This window comes from Erinaceus europaeus, chromosome 12, assembly GCF_950295315.1.
Source record: "Erinaceus europaeus chromosome 12, mEriEur2.1, whole genome shotgun sequence".
Taxonomy (NCBI): Eukaryota; Metazoa; Chordata; class Mammalia; order Eulipotyphla; family Erinaceidae; genus Erinaceus; species Erinaceus europaeus.
The window spans coordinates 88,187,101-88,209,465 of NC_080173.1; the positions used below are offsets into that span (position 1 = coordinate 88,187,101).

Genomic DNA, 22,365 nt, shown 5'->3' on the forward strand with positions numbered 1-22,365 from the left:
AAACAAAATGGGCAAAATACATTGTAGATAGATAGTGATAGATATAAAGTCAACCGAAATCTATAACCTTGGGAGAACTATTTCAGTTTTCAATAGAGGGATTGAGGATAAAGAACTCTGGTAGTGGGAGTCGGGCGGTAGTGCAGCGGGTTAAGCGCACGTGGCACAAAGCACAAGGACCGGCATAAGGATCCCGGTTCGAACCCCGGCTCCCCACCTGCAGGGGAGTCGCTTCACAGGCGGTGAAGCAGGTCTGCAGGTGTCTATCTTTCTCTCCCCTTCTCTGTCTTCCCCTCCTCTCTCCATTTCTCTCTGTCCTATCCAACAACGACAACAACAATAATAACTACAACAATAAAACAACAAGGGCAACAAAAGGGAATAAATAAATAAAATGAATATTAAAAAAAAAGAAAAAAAGAAAAAAAAGAACTCTGGTAATGGGAATGGTGTGGAGTTATACCACTGTCATATAATAATTTTTCAAATCAATATTAAATCACTAAAAAATAGGAAAAAATGAATAAAGAAAAGCACTCCTTGACAACAACTGTCCTGTACATCAGCATTCTCTCAAAGTGAGACTGAAGTTAAGGGAAGAAAAAAAAAGCAGATAGTTAATTCCCATTTTCAAAAAAAAGACAAAACAAACAAACAAACAAAACTCACATGAAGCTCTTCCCTTCACACTGGTGTTACTTCCAGCCTCTCTGAGGTGGGCCTCAGGGTTTCAGGAAAGAGGTGAAAAGAGGGAGGGTGCTCCTGAGGGAGCTCTCCACCTCTGGGTTCCAGATCCCCGGGGAGCCTGGACTCACCCTCTGCTGCTCTGCCCTCCCCAGATGGCCACCTCCTGCCGTGCTTTGTATGTGCTCCAGCACTACTTCGTGGGTACCAATTACTCGTGGCTGCTGGTCGAAGGCCTTTATCTCAACTCACTGCTAGAACCCACACTGCTTTCTGAAAGGTGGCTGTGGCCCAGATACCTGCTGCTGGGTTGGGGTAAGTGACTTGAATCTTTGGTTTATTTTCCTGGGAGCCCATCTAAATGCAGAACCCTGAGGCAGCCTTCAGTCAGAGAGGAGATCCAACTGGAGCAGATGCTTTTTTAACGGCAGGAGCCTGAGAGGAGGTGTGTGTAGGTACATGTGCTGTATACTCGTTACACGCACGTAATGACTGAGACTGTTTCTGAGAGAACCAGACTCTGGCCCCTCCACACTGTCCCTCTCTGTACTGGTCTGCTTAGGCTGACATGACACCATAGACTTTGCAGCTTGTTCTCACACTTGTGGAATGTTCAGAGTTTGAGATCAGGGTGCCAAGATGGCTGAAGTCTGGTGAAGGTTCTCTTACTTGCACATAACTGTCTTCTCGTGTGGGAAGCAGAGAAAGAGATCTTTCAAGGACACTGATCTCATCATATTCTCTCTCACCCCATCTCTCTTTTACACACACACACACACACACACACACACACACACACACACACACACACACACACACACACACACACCCCTCATCCAAACCTAGTTGCCTCCATAGGTTCTAGCTCAAAATTATATTATGCTGGGGGGTTAGGGCATCAACTTAGGAATTTGGGAAACACAGACAGTCCCTCTATCATGCAAAGTATTCAGCTTGAGGTCCTGAACCCCTGTTATCATAAACTCTCAGAGGATTTGAGGCTGAAATAGTCAGAGGAAATAATCTTGGCCTTTGATTCAGGAACTTAGGTTAATGCTTTTGAATCTACTCTAAGCTTCAATTCTTTGATTCCGGTTTCTCTGACAGTAAACCATTCGCTAGGCTCTGTACCACCTACATCATTCCAGCTCTTGGGCTCTGCAATTATCTAATGCTTGACCTTTTAAAAAATATTTATTTATTCCCTTTTGTTGCCCTTGTTTTTTATTGCTGTAGTTATTATTGTTGTTGTTATTGATGTCGTCAATGTTGGAAAGGACAGAGGGGAAGACAGAGAGGGAGAGAGAAAGATAGACACCTGCAGACCTGCTTCACTGCTTGTGAAGCGACCCCCCTACAGGTGGGGAGCCGGGGGCTTGAACCGGGATCCTTACGCCAGTCTTTGTGCTTTGTACCACCTGCGCTTAATCTGCTGCACTACCGCCTGACTCCCATGTCTGGCCTTTTAAAAAAAAAAAAGGTTTAGCTACTTATGCTTGATCTATCACGCTGGATGTGGGAGGCAAGTAGGTTTGAGTGATCAGCTTCTAACTACATTTCCCTGCTTTCTGCCAGCCTTCCCAGGGCTCTATGTTGTACCATGGAGTATCGCCCGTTCATTTCTGGAGGACACAGGGTACGTGATTCACCTGTTTTCACTTTCATTCATCTGTAACTTCAAGACATAACAAAATATAAGGAAATATACTCTATTTGCCCTTAGAGCTTCCTTCCACATAGGCCATCTAGAATATTCCTAGGAAATGAGATAAAATAATCAAGTTATCTTCAAGGTATTGAGTTTATTAATTCGGTGTACATATACCAATTGGTATATAAAAGCCATGCCTTTCAACGCAAAACTTGGCACTGTAGGGTAACAGTAACCCTGTATAGATACAGAAGTAGGTACATGCACCATCATTCATAACGAGGGCGTAAAGTCATGTCAACTGCAAGGGATGAAGGTGGTCTAAATATACACATTTAGAATGAAAACGTCCTAAGAATGTATTGATGGCTACTGTTAGCACCCCTTTTTGTATATTTAAAAGTTGGTAAGGAAGGAAATCATACAACTTTTTTTTTTCACAAGAAAAAAGCTCTAGCCCTGTGGAGAGTTTGAAATTAACAAGACCTTGTGGTGATTATATCACAACCTACAGTTCAACACATAGGTTGAGTCATTGCTCTGTGTATCAAAGAATACTTTCACAATAAGAAAAAAAAACCCAATAATATACTAATAATATGGGATCTGAATCCTTTTCTCTCCCATCCCTTGGGAGAATGATGGGCAGAAGTAAGTATTAAGTGTGAGACCTTCACATTCAACCTAGTTTCCGTTCCTCTTTGTCACAGCTGCTGGGGAACCAATGGAAATATGAAAATCTGGTGGATCATTCGAGGACCCCTGATGCTTTGTGTAGCAGTAAGGATCATATCACCAGCCATTACTCACTCTGAACTCAGCAGCTGTGGATGACCCTGTTCACCTCCCTCTGTTGCCCTTCCCACCCAATTATCCTTCAGTATAGAAAATTCATTGTAACCTACATGCCCCGTGATAGAGAATCAATGAAAAGGCAATTAATCATGTGTGTGCAAAGACCTGAGTCCTTCACAAAATTATTGTGAAGATGTCGGTCAGGACAATGGCTATGCAGGGTTGACAGCTACAAAGATAGTACACACATGCACGCGTGTGAGCACACGCGCGTGAGCCCACACACACACACACACACACACACACACACACACGCCATGCTGAGTGGTGCTAGTTATTGGGAGGATGGCTCAATTTCCCTGCGTAGGCCTCTCTACCAGTTTCTTGAGAATTTGCACATTATGGTACATGGCTTTCTCAGAGTGATCATCTCAAGAGACTAAGGGAGGGAGAGGAGAGAGATATATAGGGAAAGAGTGAGAGCGAGAGCGAAAGAGAGAGAGGGAAAGAGAGAGAGAGAGAGAGAGAGAGAGAGAGAGAGAGAGAGAGAGGAGACAGTGCTCATGAAGCCCTTTTGCACGATGCTTCCACACAGTGTTTTCTACCAAAATGAACAATGAAGGGCTGAATTTTCCCCAGTCCAAGACAGCTGTGAAAAGTGATCTAGGAAGAGGAGAACATGTGTTTTACTGCTTTCCAGTAAATTCTGTGGCAGCAATCGGACCTCAGGTTAGAAAGATAACAGCAGGGCTGGGATTCTTTATAGAAGAAAGGCAATATGGCATTTATTTATTTATTTATTTATTTATTTATTTATTTATGTCTCCAGGGTTATCACTGCACCTGGTGGTCATTTTTATTGGGTGGGACAGAGAGAAATTGAGAAGAGAGGGGGAAGATAGAGAGGGAGAGAGAAAGATAGACCTACTTCACTGCTTGTGAAGCAACCCCCCTGCAGGTGGGGAGCTTGGGGTTCAAACTGGGTTCCTTGCATGGGTCCTTGTGTTTTTTACGATGTGTGCTTAATCTGGTGCCTTTTAACGGGCATTTATAATGAGATAAAGATGGATTGAATTACCAGCTCAGTCACTGGCTATGCAACTGAACCACACCTGTCTGTTGTTGTGAATATTAATATGTGTGGGAGGTTAGGTCAATGCCTGATGTGGTTACGTTCTCAGTAAATGTCTAGTTAATAATAACAGTGTAAATGTGCATCTACTTATCTCAGACATCTGGAGTTGTAAAAGCCTCCTGGAGGCAGAATCTTTTATAAACTAAATGGCTTTTCCAAGACTCTTATGAGACAGTTTTAGGGAGAGTAGGAATGACCACAAGCATTTACTACCTAATGGTCAAGTTGACCCTGGTTTTCATCGAAAAAATGTCTAATGGTCAGGTCTAGGGTGACCTTGATATTAGCAAGTGTATAGAGCCCTTTCCTTACTTAACCTTTCCTTACTGCTTTTTTTTTTTTTAAAGGTCAATCTATTTATCTTCATGAAAATTCTCAAACTTGTGATTTCTAAGCTCAAAGCCCACCAAATGGGCTTCGGCGATTACAAATGTAGGTAAGTGACTTGAGCTAAGTACCCAGTAGTCCCAGATTATTTTGACCCTCTGACTTTTCTGATTTGTGTGCCAGGCATGGGGGAAGGTAGATGCGTTAGAATCTTTATTTCTTAACACAAGAGTAGTAGAGATAGTCCCTCTAGGCAAGTTGCCATGGGATCATTTATATGGTTTGCAAAGGGTGAGGATGTTTAGGTTCCATGAACATGAAGGAAATGGGGGAAGAGTCAAGAAAATACACATTTCTCTAGTAGATAACTGTTAAAACATTACTGGATTCGACTTCCGGAGGCGGAGCTACGAGCTGCAGATCGCTTTCTCTCCTCTCCTCTCCTCTCCTCTCCTCTCCTCTCCTCTCCTCTCCTCTCCTCTCCTCTCCTCTCCTCTCCTCTCCTCTCCTCTCCTCTCCTCTCCTCTCCTCTCCTCTCCTCTCCTCTCCTCTCCTCTCCCGGATCAACTAGGAATACCAAAGGAGACAACCCGGACCTAAACAAGACAGGACTAGAATGACCACAGAAACCCAGTAAATCACCCGTGAGTACAAACACGCGTGGCTGGTGACAGAGAGGAGAGAGGGGCCTAAGCAGAGATTAAGTGAATGCTAACAGTTCGACAGTTTGTCAGTGGAGACACCACCTCCAGTCTGCTCCACCAACAAGGGGACAGCTGAAGGGAGGAAAGGACTCCCCAGAGACTCACCAAGTGCAACTCTAAGTCTCCATTGCTACTACCCTCAGAATCTGGAGCAGCAACAGGGAGGGAAACCAGGGGACAGAGATCTAACCGGGAAACTCAGGAGAAGACCTATACCTCGGTGGCATAGCTGAGGGGCTGTGAAAATCTCTTTGCATAACCACTGGATTATCTCTGCCACACCCTGCTTTATCTCTTGGTCAGGAGTCAGTGATTAAGCTAAGAAGCCTATTGATAGTTTAAAAGCCCTCAGGCTCCCATAGCCTACAAGGAAAAAAAAAAAAGGCTTTTACACCACTGAGCTCCAACTCAGGGACTGAAAAACATTACTAAGCACAGAAAGTCAATGATAATCATATGAAGGAGAATTTGACAGTTGCCTTCATTTGGGAAGGTTTTGAGATAACAGAAATAAAGACATAACTCTAACTTAAAAGCAAGTATGTATATATTTTTGAGACCTTGAGAAATAAATCCACAAACCTTTGGACTGCAGTAAAATACGTTCTTCACACAGTCCTGCCCCCACCCTTTGAGACATGCTTTGGCTGTGTCCCATCTTATACTTTACACAATGATAGTAAGTAGTTATTTATTGAGATCTGCCTTGATATAAATATGAATGAAAAATAGTTTCTTCCATTTATTTATTTATTTATTTATTTATTTATAAAAAGGAAACATTGACAAAACCATAGGATAAGAGGGGTACAACTCCATACAATTCCCACCACCAGAACTCCCTATCCCATCCCTTCCCCTGACAGCTTTCCTATTATTTAACCCTCTGGGAGTATGGACCCAAGGTCATTGATGCAGAAGGTGGAAGGTCTGGCTTCTGTAATTGCTTCCCCACTGAACATGGGCATTGACAGGTCAATCCATACTCCCAGCCTGCCTCTCTATTTCCCTAGTAGGGTGAGGCTCTGTGGAAACAGAGCTCCAGGACACACTGGTAGGGTCATCTTTCCAGGGAAGCCTGGTCGGTATCATGCTAGTATCTGGAACCTAGTGGCTGAAAAGAGAGTTAACATACAAAGCCAAACAAACTGTTGAACAATCATGGACCTAAAGGCTGGAATAGTGCAGATGAAGAGTTGTGGCGGGGGGGGGGGGGGGGGCTCTCCGTTTTGTAGATAGCTAGTAGGCATATTTTAGTTCTATTCCAAAGGGCCTGTGGCTATACTAGCTTTTTTCCCCTGAGCCTGAAATCTGATAGGCAGGTGGACCCAAGTTATTTTTATTATTATTTTTTTCAATGTGCTCATTGAACTGGGAGTCGATGATCTAGGGAAGTGTAAATCAAGACACTGTGAGGAGCAAAGATTCAGAAAGACTCTTCAGGGAGGAGAATGTAACCTTGTTTGACATTCAACCTATCTGGAAACTTTAATTTTTGTCCCCCCCCCCCCATTAGAGAAGAAGCTTTAAAAGCGAAAATTTGGGTGCATGCCTACCTAGAGACTTCCTGTTCACTCAGATTTACCTGGAGGCTGTACTGGGGATCTGTCTGTGAATCTGAGTGGCTGAGAATCTGGAAGATTGGTTGGTATCAACTGAATGAATGCGAGGCTCTACGTTACTCATTCTTAGAGTCTGTGGGAGGTGGAGGTGGGTGAGGGTTCCTTCTGGTGCTTCCACTTCCTGACCCTAGGAGATCCAAAAGTACAAAGCCAGTCTTGCTTGGTGATCACACAAAGTAAAATGGCTAACATGGAAAGAACACTGATGTTGGCCTGAGAAATCGCCACTGCCCTATAGTGTAGAAATCACTTGACTGCTGGAGGAAGAGTCATCTCCCAGAAGTCACTATGGACAGTACTGCATTACTATTGCTAACAACTCCCTGTAACATTGTGAATTTTCCTGCCATCTTGTTTGACCACCTCCTTTCTGATTTCTTCTCCAAACACAGTGCCATTGATTAATTTCTATTTATTAGTTTGTAAGAGGTCTCCTTTCTCTCAGTATATGCTCAGGGCATCTTACTTCACTCCTGGGCTGGCAACACTTCACAGTGTTGATTTGCCCATTTTTTCCTCTCCAAATATTCCTCATTCATTTGCAAATTCTGGAAGGGCTGCTTCTTGTCACCCCAGATAAGAAGGTGACTGGTGGGTCATCATCAGTCACCACCCCACCCCAACCACACTGCACTTTTCTGAGTTGAAGGGTTCTCCTCTACACTCCCCTGATGCATGTTTACTTTCTGTTAGAGTAGGGAGGAGAGGGCAGTGAAACTCAATGCATTTTGCCCAAACTATTGTAGGGACAGACTTGCCACCAACTTGCCCAGATTTTGAGAACTTTCAGAATATACATCTTCAGATCTGGCCTACCTCCATGAATATATTTTAGGACATCTTAGATTAAACACATTTATGCCTTGCCAAAAAGGCAAGTCTCTTGGAGCTGGAGAACTGTCTAGACCAAGAGATGAGGCATCCCTGAACTTCAACCACTCAGGCTAAGGAAGCTGGAAGTAGGGGCACTGGGCTTGGAGAAGGAAAATCAGCATGGTGGCCATTCTCTGTGCCTTGTCTTCAGCACAGGGGAAGCTCTCTTCTTCCAGAGAAATGGTATTAATTTTCCATGTGACATGTGGAACAGAACTCAATGAAGCTGTAAAGGAGAATCCTTCCTTCCTTCCTTCCTTCCTTCCTTCCTTCCTTCCTTCCTTCCTTCCTTCCTTATTTCCTTCCTTTCTTCCTTCCTACCTTTCTGTTTTTCTCTTTTTCTTTCTTTCTTTCTTTCTTTCTTTCTTTCTTTCTTTCTTTCTTTCTTTCTTTCTCTTTCTTTCTTACTCTTTCTTCCTTCCTTCCTCCCTTTCTCACTCTTTCTTTCCTCTTTTCTTTCTTTCTTCCTCTCTTTCTTTCACATTATCAGGGTTTCAGCACTCCAGATAGAAAGAGAGAGACAGAAGGAGAGCAAGAAAGACACCATACCACCAGATGGGTCATGTGTACTCCAAAGCAGGTGCACTGCTTTGAGCTGTATTGCTGGTCCTACAAGAATAATTTTTTTTGAAAAAAAAAAAACACTCTGAATCCTAAGAGCTCTTTGTGAAAGTGTTTTCTGGTGGATAGCCAGAGATGAAAATATGTCATAAATGGAAGGAAAGTTGATCAATATCACTGAGGACATGGATAGATGTCTTTTGTAAAAAAAAAAAAAATAGTGACAGCCAAATTTTAAGTTCATTCATCATTTATCAGAACCCATCTATTTGGAGGGTTGGCCACTTTTAATTTAATCTTTATATTGATGCCACTGGGTATTATTATTATTAATATCTTATTACTTCTGCATTTTACATTTATTACTAGTAGTACAATCTTATGCCTGCAGACAAGTTAAATAATTTGGCCAAGACGACATCAGTAGTCATTAGTAATGCTGGGATTTGAACTTAGAGCCCAAGTACTGTACCTATGCTCTACTGCCTATGACCTCAGCTCCTCTTCCCCTGTGATATTCCCTGGTGTGTCCAGAGCAGATGTTTAATAAATATTTGTTGAATAGATAAATAACTATAATAAACTTAGACCTTTAAATAAACAAATGACTATAGATGAAAAATGAGAATAAACAGCTCAGAAGAGTAAACAGTCACAGATATTTATGGATTTTCAGCTGAACCAGGACATAAATATTACTTTATGTAAGGAGAATTAGAATGAAGTGAGGGGTGGGAAATATTTTCTGATATCCATTCACAGAGGTGGTACTTATTAACATGTCCAAAACTTCATTTAAAGAGATGGTTATTCTTGGGCAGGCAGGGAAGATAACTCACCTGGAAAGGTACATGCTTTTGCCATGCATGTGACCCAGGTTTGAGACTGGTCCCACTGCACCCTCCTTCCCTCTGTCTCTGTATTTGAAAATAAGTTTAGTCAGAGTGGTGAAACCCTGGTGATAGATAAATATGAGAGAGATTTTTAAAGATATATTTTTAAAAAAATCATTATTGGATAAAGACAGAGAGAAATTAAGAGGGGAGAGGAAGATAGAGAGGGAAAGAGACAGAGAGACACCTGTAGCCCTGCTTCACCATTAATGAAGCATCCCCCCCAGCAGGTGGGGACCAGGGCTTGAACCTGGGTCCTTGTGCACTATAATGTGTGTACTTAACCAGGTGCACCACCACCTGGCTTTCACAGAGATTTTTTTTTTTTTTGCATAACCATTATACTATATCCCCAGCCTGAGAATTATTCTTTGAAAATAATTCCATACTAAATGTAGAATCTTACATTGTTTCCTGGAAAATACAAAAGGCATCAATAGAAAAACTAGTGAAATCTAAAGGCAGTTTGAAGGGTGATTAATAGTAATGGCTTGTGGGTGGATTCTTTTCTTTTTAGTAGTTGTTTATTTTTTTTATTGATGTGGTTCTTATTTTTCTGTTCTGCCATTCTTCAGTTGTTGTGTTTTGAGTACAAGCCACACTATACTAAAGACCTTTCACAAATGCAGTCACCAACCTCATAAATTACAATAGCAAATGAAGCAAGGATTGATGCAGTTCAACCAATACCAGTTAGCCAAGCAACACCTCCAGTCCAAGGAAACAATAGCAACCAAAACCAAAAGAAAAAGAAAGGGAAAGGGAAAAAGGGATAGCAAGAGTAGACAATTATGCAAACCTACTGCCCACTATAAATCCTAGGCATAGCAAGAGGAGAAAGGGAAGTAGAGAAGACACACACACACACACACACACACACACACACACACACACACACACAGAGTCCACTCTGAGTCATATTTCTTTCCCCAAATAATTCACCAACAAGTATCAGTGAATTCAGAAAGCAAAAGAAGGAAGAAAAGAAAAAAAAAAGAGCAGTGAAAGGAAAGAGGTTTTTATTTATTTATTTTTTTTCCTCCAGGGTTATTGCTGGGCTCGGTGCTTGCATCATGAATCCACCGCTCCTGGAGGCCATTTTTCCCCCCTTTTTTGTTGCCCTTGTTGTTGTGACCTCGTTGTGGTTATTATTATTGCCATTGTTGATGTTGTTCATTTTTGGATAGGACAGAGAGAAATGGAGAGAGGAGGGGAAGACAGAGAGGGGGAGAGAAAGATAGACACCTGCAGACCTGCTTCACCGCCTGTGAAGGGACTCCCCCGCAGGTGGGGAGCCGGGGGCTCGAATCGGGATCCTTATGCTGGTTCTTGCGCTTTGCGCCACGTGTGCTTAACCCACTTTTTTTTTTTAATTAGCTAGGAGGAGAGAAAAAGGAGAGTGGAGAGAAGAGAGAGAGGAAAAAAAGTTCCTCTCACAATGGATAGGACACCCAGTCATCTATCAATGGGAAAAAAACACAACCGTTAATTTTGGTTAACCTGAATAAGGAGGAGGGAAAAGGGACATCTGTATATAATAATAGTAATAATAAAATAAAATAGAGTAAAAAAAAACCCTAACAGTCAGTCTGTTGCTTAGACTGCTCCAGATTGGCTGCAGGCATCCTGCAAATAGAGCGCCAGCCACCTTTAACAAAAGAGAAGGAAAACAAAAAGAAAAAGGCTTGGATGATAGCCCTGGTGTGCCTGGAATCTTGGTAAAGAAAATAGCTCAGCAGGAGGCCTGCTAGGAGTGGCTGCCCAGCTCCTGGGGGCGGGTTCTGGGGTGAGAGGGGAAGGGTAAGTTCTGAAATAATCAAGCCAAAGATTTTCCTTTCTTTGTCCTTTTGGCCCCTGTTTGCCAGCCAGCTCAAGAGTGGATTATAAGATTCCTTTTTGGTGTCACCCTGACCACCCCTTGTTCACCCTCCTACTGATGGCCCAGTATCCTACCCTATCCAGAGAATCCCAGATTGTAAGCTGCTTCTTTTTGGAGCTCACCCCAGCTGTTGTTTCCAAGTCTCTTGGCCAGTAGTTATTTATTTTTTACCAGGGCACTGCTCAGCTCTGGCTTATAGTGGTGCAGGGGATTGAACCTGGGACCTCGGAGCCTTAAGCAAAAGAGTCTTTTTTTGCATAACCATATGCTATCTACCCCACTGACAAATGCATATGACTGCAGAATTTTCACATCAAGGGTAGTTGAGTAAAGTGTATTTGTAGACCCTCTGTACTATCTTTTTCTGTACTTTTGTCTGTACTCTTTCATAGATAAAAAATATTCCCAAATAAAAAGCTTATTTAAAAAAAGTATACTGAAGGGGACTAGGCGGTAGCACACTTGGTTGAAGCGTAAGGACCAGCACAAGGATCCTAGTTGGAGCCCGTAATTCCCTACCTGCAGGGTGGTCATTTCACAAGCAGTGAAGCATGTCTGCAGGTGTATATCTTTCTCTATTCTCCCCTCCTCTCTTGATTTTTCTTTGTCCTATCTAACGACAACAACAAAAATGGAAAGAATGGCCTCCAAGAGCAGTGGGTTCATAATGCAGGCACTGAGCCCCAGCGGTAACCCTAGAGACAATAGATAAATAAATAAATAAATAAAATAAAAAGTATACTGACATAGTATGTCCCCATGAATAAACTGATTGTAGGACACAGGTCTGCAGTAAGTATATGACATTAAAATGGAAACTACCCAGAGTAAGGGTGGCCAAGTTAAACACTTACAAGGGCCAGGCAGGTTACAGGAGTGGCAGTGTGGGCTGGATGGGACTGAGAGCACATGTCCCCTCTGGAGGGACAGTCACCTTTAGGCTGTGCCCAACTGTCCAGTAGGGCTTTGGAACTCGTGTTGCCAGATCTCCCCATTTTTCAAAAAAGGAATAGGAAATCTTGCCTGAGATTTCCCTATTCCTTAAAGATAGCTCCAGGGCTGAAGAAATAGCATGATGGTTATGCCGAAAAGACTTTGATGCCTGGCGTTCTGCAATCCTAGGTTCACTCCCCAGCACTATCAGAAACCTAAGCAGAGCTGTACTCTTTGTCTCTTTCTAATAACCTCCCATTAAAAAAAAAATTAAAAAGTGACTCTAATAACTAAAGCGGTAACCTGGCAAATATGATCTGTAGGGCAAATCCAACCTGTGGTCAAACACGCTAAGCCAGATAATTAAATAAAAAATGGTTTCTTCTTCTTTCTTCTAAGCATCCTCTTCCTGGGAGCACCTTCATGTGACTTTGGTGTGGGCAAAAGGTTTGAGGTGGCAGTAGGTATGAGTTTGCCTTAACCAAGCCCCACATCTAGGTCCTGAGCCTTACTCCCCATTCCTCAGTCTCCCTTTGAAAGTCAGGGTCTTGGTAGCTTCAGCTTATGTGTCTGATGGGGATACATCCTCTCCAGGGGATCCTTTTCTTTTTTTCTTAATTTATATTAATGATTTAATAATGATTAAAAGATTCTAAAATAACAGGGGTATAAATCCATACAGCTCCCACCACCCAAGTTCCATGTCCCATTCCTTCCATTGGAAACATCCATATTTTTTTTAAAAAAAAATTTAATGATTAACAAGATTGTAAGATAACAGGGCTACAATTCCATACAGCTCCCACCACCAGAGTTCCGTGTCCCACCCCCTCCACTGGAAACTTCCCTACTCTTTATTCTTCTGGGAGTATGGACCAAAATTCTTTATGGGTGCAGAAGGTGGAAAGTCTGGCTTCTGTCACTGATTCTCCACTGGTCATGGACATTGGCAGATGAATTTATACCCCCAACCTTGAAAGCTTCCCTATTCTTTATCACTCTGTGGGTATGGACCAAAACTTTTAAAAAAATATTTAATTAATTAATTTATTTATTCCTTTTGTTGCCCTTGTTGTTTTACTGTTGTAGTTATTATTAATGTCTTCATTGTTGAATAGGACAGAGAGAAATGGAGAGAGGAGGGGAAAACAGAGAGAAGGGGAGAGAAAGATAGACATCTGTAGACATGCTTCACCATCTGTGATGAGACCTTCCTGCAGGTGGGGAGCCAGGGGCTCGAATCGGGGTCCTTACGCCAGTCCTTGCACTATGTGCCACATGCGTTTAACTTGCTGCGCTACCGCCCAACTCCCAAGGACCAAAATTTTTATGGGGTTCAAAAGTTGGGAGTTCTGGCTTCTATAATTGCTTTTCTGCTGGATATGGGTGTTGGTAGGTCGCTCCATAGCCCCAGCTGTTTCTATCTTCCCTTAGTGGGGTAGCATTCTGCAAAGGTGAGGCTTCAGGACCCATTGGTGAGGTTCTCTGCTCAGAGAAGTCAATTTGTCTCCTGGAGAATCTTGTTCTCCTCTTTCTGTCCCTTTAGGGCACAGAAGTGAGATATCTTTTCCTTTACTAATAGCATTGTTTTTGAATGTCTCTCACAGGAGTCATAGTAAACATTTTTCTCTTACATAGTTAAACTGCTTTAAAACTTCTTCTGAAGGGGCTGGGTGGTAGCGTACCAGGTTAAGTACACATAGTATGAAGCACAAGGTCCAGCACAAGGATCTTGGTTTGAGCCCCCTGCTCCCCATCTGCAGGAGGGTCACTTCATAAGCAGTGAAGCAGGTCTGCAAGTGTCTGTCTTTTTCTCTCTGTCTTTCCTTCCCCTCTCAATTTCTCTCTGTCCTATTCAGCAACAGCAGCAGCAACAACAATGGAAAAAAGATGGCTGCCAGGAGCAGTGGATTCGTAGTGTAGCCACCGAGCCCCAGTGATAACCCTGGAGGAAAAAAAAGAAAACTGCCTCTGAGCTTAATATTTCTACCATTTTAACTTCGGGAGGTTTTTTTTTTTTTTTTGGATGGGGAATGGGTAAACTTCTCTTCATCTGGTCCTTTGAAACCAGTGACTTAGACGAAAGAATCTCTACAATTAAGCTCTTTTCCCTCACTGTGTATGAGACAGTAGCTCTGTTTGTGCCCTGCACATGAGTCACCTTTGCTAATATAGTTAGTCCTAAATCCAGAACCAAAAAAAAAAAAGGAAAGCACTGTCATTCCCCACTGTGGCTACTCATCAGAAAACACCATGGGGGTTCTTTAAAAATTCACACCCACAGGACCCAGCCTCCAGAAGATCTAATTCAGGGGGGAATTCCAGGGAGGTATAAGATGGATTTGATTTTTGTAAATCTGCATAAGGAGTGCTAATGGCCCTGTGTGGGAAGCCCCAGGAAACAGTGTGAAATGTTGGGCTTTTGGCACTTTACACAGGAGCTATACACAGAAATGTTTGTCGTGTGTGTGTGTGTGTGTGTGTGTGTGTGTGTGTGTGTGTGTGTGTGTGAGATGGGTATATACAATAATAAGTTTCCACATAGCACTCTTTTACAAGGAGGACCAATTTTTCATTTCCTCAGTTTCACCTAGGTAGAGGGGCCATCTGGGAGCAGCAGAATCCTGCAGGGAGTGTGCAAGGGCTGAGTGTGAAGTCAGAAGTTCCATTTCCAGACAAAGTTTGGCCACTTGTGGGCCCCATGGTCAAGTCATTTCCCTTGCTGTTTTAGATCTGCTGATACTCTAGTAGTTAAAGTCCTGATTAGAGAGATAGGAGTCTCTACTAGCCAAATAATAGGAAGTTAGTCCCACCTGAAGGGGGCATAATGTCTTAGTTTGACAGCCATGTTTGTACATGGAAATATATCCACCAGGCAAAATGCAAACATGTCTAGGTTTGGCATAATCTATATGAGGATGAGGGACTTCATTCATTAATTCAGTTCATATACTTCAAACATTTTTCATGAGTCAGGAGAAGGGGTCCATCTATGAAATTTTTTTGGACATTTTTTACTTGTGATAAATAGTGGGTTACAAAGTTGTAAGAATACAGAATATGGTTGCACACCACACCCACCAACAAAGTCCTGTGTCCTCATCCTCCAAAAGATAACCCCCATAGTTTTCACAAAGTCTTAGAAACAGTTCGTTTCTTAATTTTTAACATAAGTTCAAGTGTATCAGTTCTCTACGTTCCACATGGGAAACCATCTAGCAGTTGTCTTTCACCCCTTTCATCTCTAGTTGCATCCACTTTGTCACATAAATCTTCTTTATATTTGCTTATATATTTTGAATAGACATACAGAGAAATTGAGAGAGAAGGGGGAGATTAAAAGAAAAAGAGACAGAGAGACACCTGCAGCACGGCTTCACCACGTGTGAAGCTTCCCCCTGCAGGTAGGGACCAGGGCCTTGAACCCAAGTCCTTATGAATTGTAATGTTTGTGCTCAACCAGGTACACCACCGCTGAGTCCTTGTTTATTTTTATTTTCTTTCCTTGAATGGTACCGGCACTTTATATTTGATACCAGTCACTTGTCAACCTCCATAACTCTTTAAGGCATTCAGTGTGATAAGGGTTGGCATAAAGACATTCATAGAGTTATCTGTTCCCAATATGTCTTTCTTGGCAGTTATTTGGTTGTCATCTACAGGTTGGCAAAATCAGCTCTGGTGCTCATTCCTTTACTGGGTGTCCATGAATTGGCCTTCACTTTCATCCTTGATGATTACACCTTTGGAATTTCAAGACATCTACGGCTCTTCTTTCAGTTGACTCTGAGCTCCTTCCACGTAAGTAGGTGTCAGAATCAGGATGCCTTGGCTCTGGAGAGAGCAAAATGCCTGTCATCCAAGTAGGCTCAGAATTGAAAAGAGTCCACAGGTGGAAACTCAGTCCTAGTACCAGCAGCCTTTATCGTCGAGGGCTTTGGCATGAGAAGGGCTTGTAGCCTGGAGTGTTGCCTTGATCCTGTCAGCATGCCTTGATGACTAAGAAGGGAAAAAGTGCTTTATTTCCTGGGCTCTAATAGCTGCTGTGACTCATGATCATATTAACTCCAAGTGTCAACAAAAAGCCTTTTATTAAGTGCCTATTTTTTGCTGGGCTTTCTGCAGAGCATTGTACAAAATGAGCATTGTCTGTGTTTCAGGTGGTATAATCAGAACACAACACAAGTTGGCTTGGGCCAGTGAGTCAAAACCAGGTTTCTTGAACCTTGGCAGATGTGTGGGGGCTGAAACTAGAAACAGGAGGCCAGCTGTGCTTAATTTACCTGGGTATTTTGGCTATCGTGGTTTTAATTGCTATCTCCTCTTGAGCAGATTAAAATGACAGTAGTTATTATTTCTCATGATTCTGGGAGGCAGGAATCAGCACTGCGCCATGAGATACCTGCTAGGAATAGCATTCTTCTCTCTCTCTGTTTTTTTTTTTTTTTTTTTTTTTTGCCTTCAGGGTTATCGCTGTGGCTCAGTGCCAGCTTTATGAATCCACTGCTCCTGGAGGCCATTTTTATTGGATAGGACAGAGAGAAGTTGAAAGGGAAGGGGAATATAGGGAAAGAGAGAGAAAGACAAACACTTGCAGACCTACTTCACCACTTGTGAAGCAAACCCCCTGCAGGTGGGGAGACAATGATTCGAACCTGGATCCTTGTGTCAGCCAGTCCTTGCCTGCTTGCCCTTTGTACTATGTGGACTTAACTCAGTGCACCGACACCCGGGCTCAGGACTAGCATTTCTCTACTCACATGCTCAGAAGGTTCAGCGGAGTTGGGATGGCTAGAATGGATTTATTTTCTACTATCAACCTCATTCCTCATGTTCCTGACAGTCTTACAGTCTCTGCAGGCCCTCACCTTCTCTTCTCCGGGTCTCTCCATGGGCTCAGAAGAATAGCTGAACTGCTCACGTGGTAGTTTATGTTGCCCAAGTGCACAAACGTGGGGTCACCAGGTCTTCTTAATGCTTCAGACTACAAATCACTCAGTGAGATTTGCTCTTGCATTGTGTTATTTAGAGCAAGTCTCAGATTCAGCCTTGATCACAGGGCATACACAAAAGCATACCCATGGGGAGCATAATAATCTTGGAATCAGCCCTATAGATATGCTAGTACAGGGGGTCGGGCGGTAGTGCAGTGGGTTAAGCACACGTGGCACAAAGTGCAAGGACTGGCATAAGGATCCTGGTTCAAGCCCCGGCTCCTCGCCAGCAGGGGAGTCGCTTCACAGGCGGTGAAGCAAGTCTGCAGGTATCTGTCTTTCTCTCCCCCTCTCTGTCTTCCCCTCCTCTCTCCATTTCTCTCTGTCCTATCCAACAACGAATGACATCAACAACAACAATAACCACAACAAGGCTACAACAACAAAGGCAACAAAAGGGGAAAAAAATGGCCTTCCAGGAGCAATGGATTCATGGTGCAGGGACCGAGCCCCAGCAATAACCCTGGAGGCAAAAAATAAAAAAGGAGAAAAGAAAAGAAAAGAAAAGAAAAGAAAAGAAAAGAAAAGAAAAGAAAAGAAAAGAAAAGAAAAGAAATGCTAGTACAGAATCCAGGGAGATTGCACAGGGCTTTGCACACCAGACTTTTATGCCTGAGATCTGGAAGTTCCAAGTTCCGGTATCATCCTATGCTAAAGCTGGCCAGTGTTCTAGTTAAGTCTATAAATAACTTTAAAAATGCTAATGTAGAGGCAGCGTTGTAACTTTAACTTAAAACGAGCTTTATTAGGGAGCTTCAGTGCTTAAAAGGATTCACAGCGGGGAGCTGGGAATGGGTTTAAACAATACAAAGTTTTATTAGGGTGAAATGGGTAAAAGGCAAAATAAGCAATTATCATCAGGGGTAAAGAGTACGCTAGGTTCATAAAGTCTGAATATAGTTATCAAAAGCTCAGTCCCATAAGATAAACAATTATCAGTTAAGATATAGGTCGCTCATGGCTGGAAGAGTCTTAAAGTTTACTGGCTAGCAGAGTCACACGTGTTCAGTTCCCAGGAGAAGTAGCCATGGCAGATACCTGGAGCACCTCCAGTGAGATGCTTTCTGACCAGAAGAAGAAACAGTCACCAAAGCGTATGGCCTGCTCCAGGTCCATGCTTTTATACATCCCAGCCTGTTGGGGTCACAACTAGGCAGGACTTCTGGGATGGAGGGGAGGGGAGCTTGGCAAATCCTTTCCCCTCAAAGCCACAATAAAATTAGATAAAACTGACAGCAACAACCATTTGAGGACCCTGACCCTGGAAATCAACCACAGATAAATTGATTCAAACTACTGAGATGAAGTTATTGAAGAGAATTTATTGAACTTAAGAAAGAACAGAAGGAGTTGGTGCTGTTTTTGTTTGTTTATTTAACCTGGGGCTGCACTTATCTTTCTGATCCTTCTCCATCCATGAGGATATGTTAGTGAAAACCAGAAGCTTCATGTAGAAGGAGGCTAACTTGCTAGAGACAAGAGTGTATAAAAAGCCCACAACTTGAGGGCTGGGTGATAGCACAACAGGTTAAGCGCATATGGTATAAAGCACAAGGACTGGCACAAGGATCCCGGTTGGAGTCCCCGGCTCTCCACCTGCAGGGGGGACACTTCACAAGCAGTGAAGCAGGTCTGCAGGTGTTTGTCTTTCTCTCTCCTTCTCTATCTTCCCCTTCTCTCTCAATTTCTCTCTGTCCTATCCAACAACAGTGGAAAACAAAAAAAAGATTGCCAGGAACAGTGGATTCGTACTATAGCCCCAAAACAGAAACAAACAAAAAAAACAACCATACCTCTGGATCTGTATCATTTTTAAAAAGATTTTATTTATTTATTAATGAGAAAGGTAGAAGGTAGGAGGAGAGAGAGAACCAGACAGCACTCTGATACACGTGCTGCCAGGGATCAAACTCAAGACCTCACGCTTCAGAGTCCAATGTTTTATTCATTGCACCACCTCCCAGACCATGATCTATATCACTTTAAAGAGGAAATATCGCAGTCTGTCAGATGTAGAGAGGAACTTAAACATGTAAAGTACAGAGATGAGATTTGTTCACTGAGGTTCAGTCCTTGCCTGGGATCTATATGCACAGGTGTTCTGCGAGGGTCAGAGTGAGGACAAGCCAAGGTCTCTAGATCCGAGTCGTAAACTCACTGCCACTGGACAAGCTGAGGGTCTTCAATTCTGTGGACAGAGTGGAGTGAAAGTGTCTTGGCACGACTCACTCACCAGAGGCCAAGGATGCAGAGCCTAGGGTGGGGACAGATGGATGGTGTCTCTCTCTCTTTTTTTTCTTCCTGTTCAAGCAGAATTGTGCGTAACTCTAATCAGAGGTCATGGAGGTTTTACAGCAACTTCTCTTCATTTTGAAACCATGTTTAATTTATTTCATTGTTGGGGGGGATTTCAAAGGCTAAGGTTTAGTAATTTGGATTTTCTCTGTTTGGGTCTTAATCTTCTTTAGCAGGTAATCCAGAAGTAGAAAAACAAAGCAAACAAAAGCAAAGCAAATAGGCTGCAGCTGTTGTGTCAGTAGTTTTTCTATTTCTTTTCTTTTCTCTTCTTTTCATTTTTTTTTTCCTACCAGAGCACTGCTTGGCTCTGGCTTATGGTGGTGTGGAGGATTGAACCTGGGACTTCAAAGTCTCAAGCATGAGAATCTCTTTACATAACTATTATGCTATCTTCCCTGCCCTGTGTTAGCAGTTTATGATGGTCTTTTCCTTGAGGGTTTGATTAGTCATATGAGTCCTTGATCAGCTGACTTCACACATCCAAGGGCAGCCGAGTACCAGACACTCACATGCATTTCTGAGAAAGTAGTTTTGCCTGTCAGACTTCTCAGGTAAGGGAGTGCATTCATTTTTTTTTTCAATTACTCATTTACTTTTATTGTCTTTGTTTATTAGATAGAAAAAGCCAGAAATCAAGAGGAAAGTGGGAGACAGAGAGACAGAGAGAGAGGCATGTAGCCTGCCTCACCACTTGTGAAGCTTTCCCTCTGCACATGTAGACTGGGAGCTTGAACCCAGTTCCTTGCGCATTGTAACATGTGCGCTCAACCAGGTGCGCTACCATCCACACCCAGGGAGCACATATTAATCATCTTCTGTCATGTATCAAACTACCCTCCAAACATTATGATTTTAAATAGTAACCATGATATCGTCTTTGATGACATTTTGGCACGGATAAACATCTAGGTTGCCACTGAGCTGGGCCACCGTGGCTAGACATGGACACGGGCTGCTGGCCAGAAGCTCATCTGGGGCTGTCAGTGAGACTCTTGGTTCTCTTTTCTGTGGCTGGTGTATCTTGGGCATCCCAGCATGGTGGCTGGATTCTCAGAGCATCTCAAGAGGAAATGTTCCCAGAGGGAGGGAAGGAGACACTTCCACGCTTTTAAGATGGAAGGTCCTCAAATGACACATCCACAACATTATCTGGTTGGAGTAGTCACAAGATCATCCTAGATTCAAGAAGAAAGAAAATAAGGTCCATTACTTGATTTGAGGAAAGTGCAGACTCTCTGCCATCTAGCTACTGCTGTGGACCCTTTGCTCCTGTAATCAGAGCTTGGTTCTGCATCTTGTACTCGGAGGGATCAGAGGAGCTCTGTGTCGTGTTTTGTACTAGTAATTGAATACAGACTCACTCAGAAGGTATCACCTCAAAAACCTCTGCACAATTCCCCTCCCTCCCAGCAGGCAGACATGAGACACGGGCGGACAGAGCTGTGTGTGTGCATGTTTAGAGGGTCAGATCTTTACTGCTCCACCATAGATGTGACCAGCAGGAATCCGCAGTGGAGCACACAGCTTTCTCTCCCTGCTGCATAGGGGTAGGCTGAACCTTTTCAACAGCATATTGCTTGGAAGAAGAGTTGCATCATCCTCTTGCTGTCATATGGCCTTTGGAGAGACTGCCGCGTAGTGGTGACAGAGAAATAGAGCTGTGTGGTCTGCGGGGCTCCTCCTTCCACACCGGCTTCCTCTGCAGTGGGCTGTAACTAGATGAAAGGATGGGAATCCGGAACCTAAGAAAATGAAAGACAGGGCCAGGTGGTGGTACACCTGCTTAAGTGCTCATATTGCAGTGAGCAAGGACCCAGGTTCAAACTCCTGGTCCCCAATTGTGTGGGTGGGGGAATCTTCATGAATGGTGTAGCAGGGCTGCTGGTCTCTTTCTCTCTCTCTCTCTCTCTATATATATATATATGTAATATATATAATATATAGTATATATAATATATAATATCTATAATATATAGTATATATAATATATACTATATATAATATATATATATCCCCCTCCCCTCTCCATTTCTCTCTGTCTCTCCAATAATAAATAAGTAAAAATATTAAAAAAAAAAGAAATGAAAGTGAAAGACATCACCACTTGGAATTTTATTTAGTTAGCTGGTTTGTGAAGATCCCAGCATTCTGGAAGCCACCAGTGCTGGTGCCCTGCCGGGGCAATGTGAACCTTCAGTCAGACTGGGTATGTGTGAAAATTGCTGACTGGCATCACCATGCACTGAGTTAGGAGTCATAATGAGGAACATCTGGGAAGATCTGGGTGCACAGAAGAAGTGACATTCCAACACGGGGCTGGAGAGATTACTCAGTGGGCAGGGAACATGCCTTGCTCTATGTGTAGCCTCAGCATCCCATGGAAGGCACTATGGTATCTCTCCCTCTCTCTGTGTGTGTCCTTCTCTCTCTCTCTCTCTCTCTCTCTCTGTGTGTGTGTGTGTGTGTGTGTGTGTGTCTGCTCCCTGAGTGGTGAAATTGCACATGTGTGAGGTCTGTCTCCATTAATGAATGAATGAATTTATTTATCCCCCAGGGCAATGCTTCTTGTGATTTCAACACCTCCCTCAGCACCAAACTTCTGCTACTAACAATGAAAGAGAGAGAGAGAGAGAGATTTGAAAGTGGGGGAGTCAGTCTACTGTGTCAAACCTCTTCTTTTCATTCCAGGGATTCCTTGTGGCCCTGCTGTACTGCTTTGCCAACGGAGAGGTAGGTTTCCCAGACTGCTGTCCTAGCTTCATGTGACAGATTCTGTGTACGTGATGATGCCAAGGAGAATGTGCAGTGACCAGCAAATGCCCCGACAAATTCATACTGTGAACATCCAGGGGAAAGAACAGGAAGACTTGAATGAATGGGAAAGTGCTTTGGGATGAGTATAAAGAAGCCCAGGGTCCAGTGTTGGCCCTTGTGGGGATATTCAAGTGCTAGGCTAAAACATTGGAATCCAGAAATCCAATCCTCACTGAGGTAGTTGAATCAAGTCTCTTTCAAT

General features: G+C 43.1%; 1 protein-coding gene across 1 annotated transcript in view; it reads left to right on the plus strand.

Annotated features, from left to right (window-relative positions):
• Window positions 1–22,365, plus strand: part of GLP2R (glucagon like peptide 2 receptor) — a 55,589-nt gene that overhangs the window by 31,539 nt on the left and 1,685 nt on the right. The window contains exons 7-12 of the mRNA XM_060204426.1: window positions 840–999; window positions 2,260–2,320; window positions 3,046–3,115; window positions 4,613–4,701; window positions 15,720–15,858; window positions 22,038–22,079. Coding sequence (XP_060060409.1) covers window positions 840–999; window positions 2,260–2,320; window positions 3,046–3,115; window positions 4,613–4,701; window positions 15,720–15,858; window positions 22,038–22,079 — 561 coding nt within the window. The remainder of the gene's footprint in view (window positions 1–839; window positions 1,000–2,259; window positions 2,321–3,045; window positions 3,116–4,612; window positions 4,702–15,719; window positions 15,859–22,037; window positions 22,080–22,365) is intronic.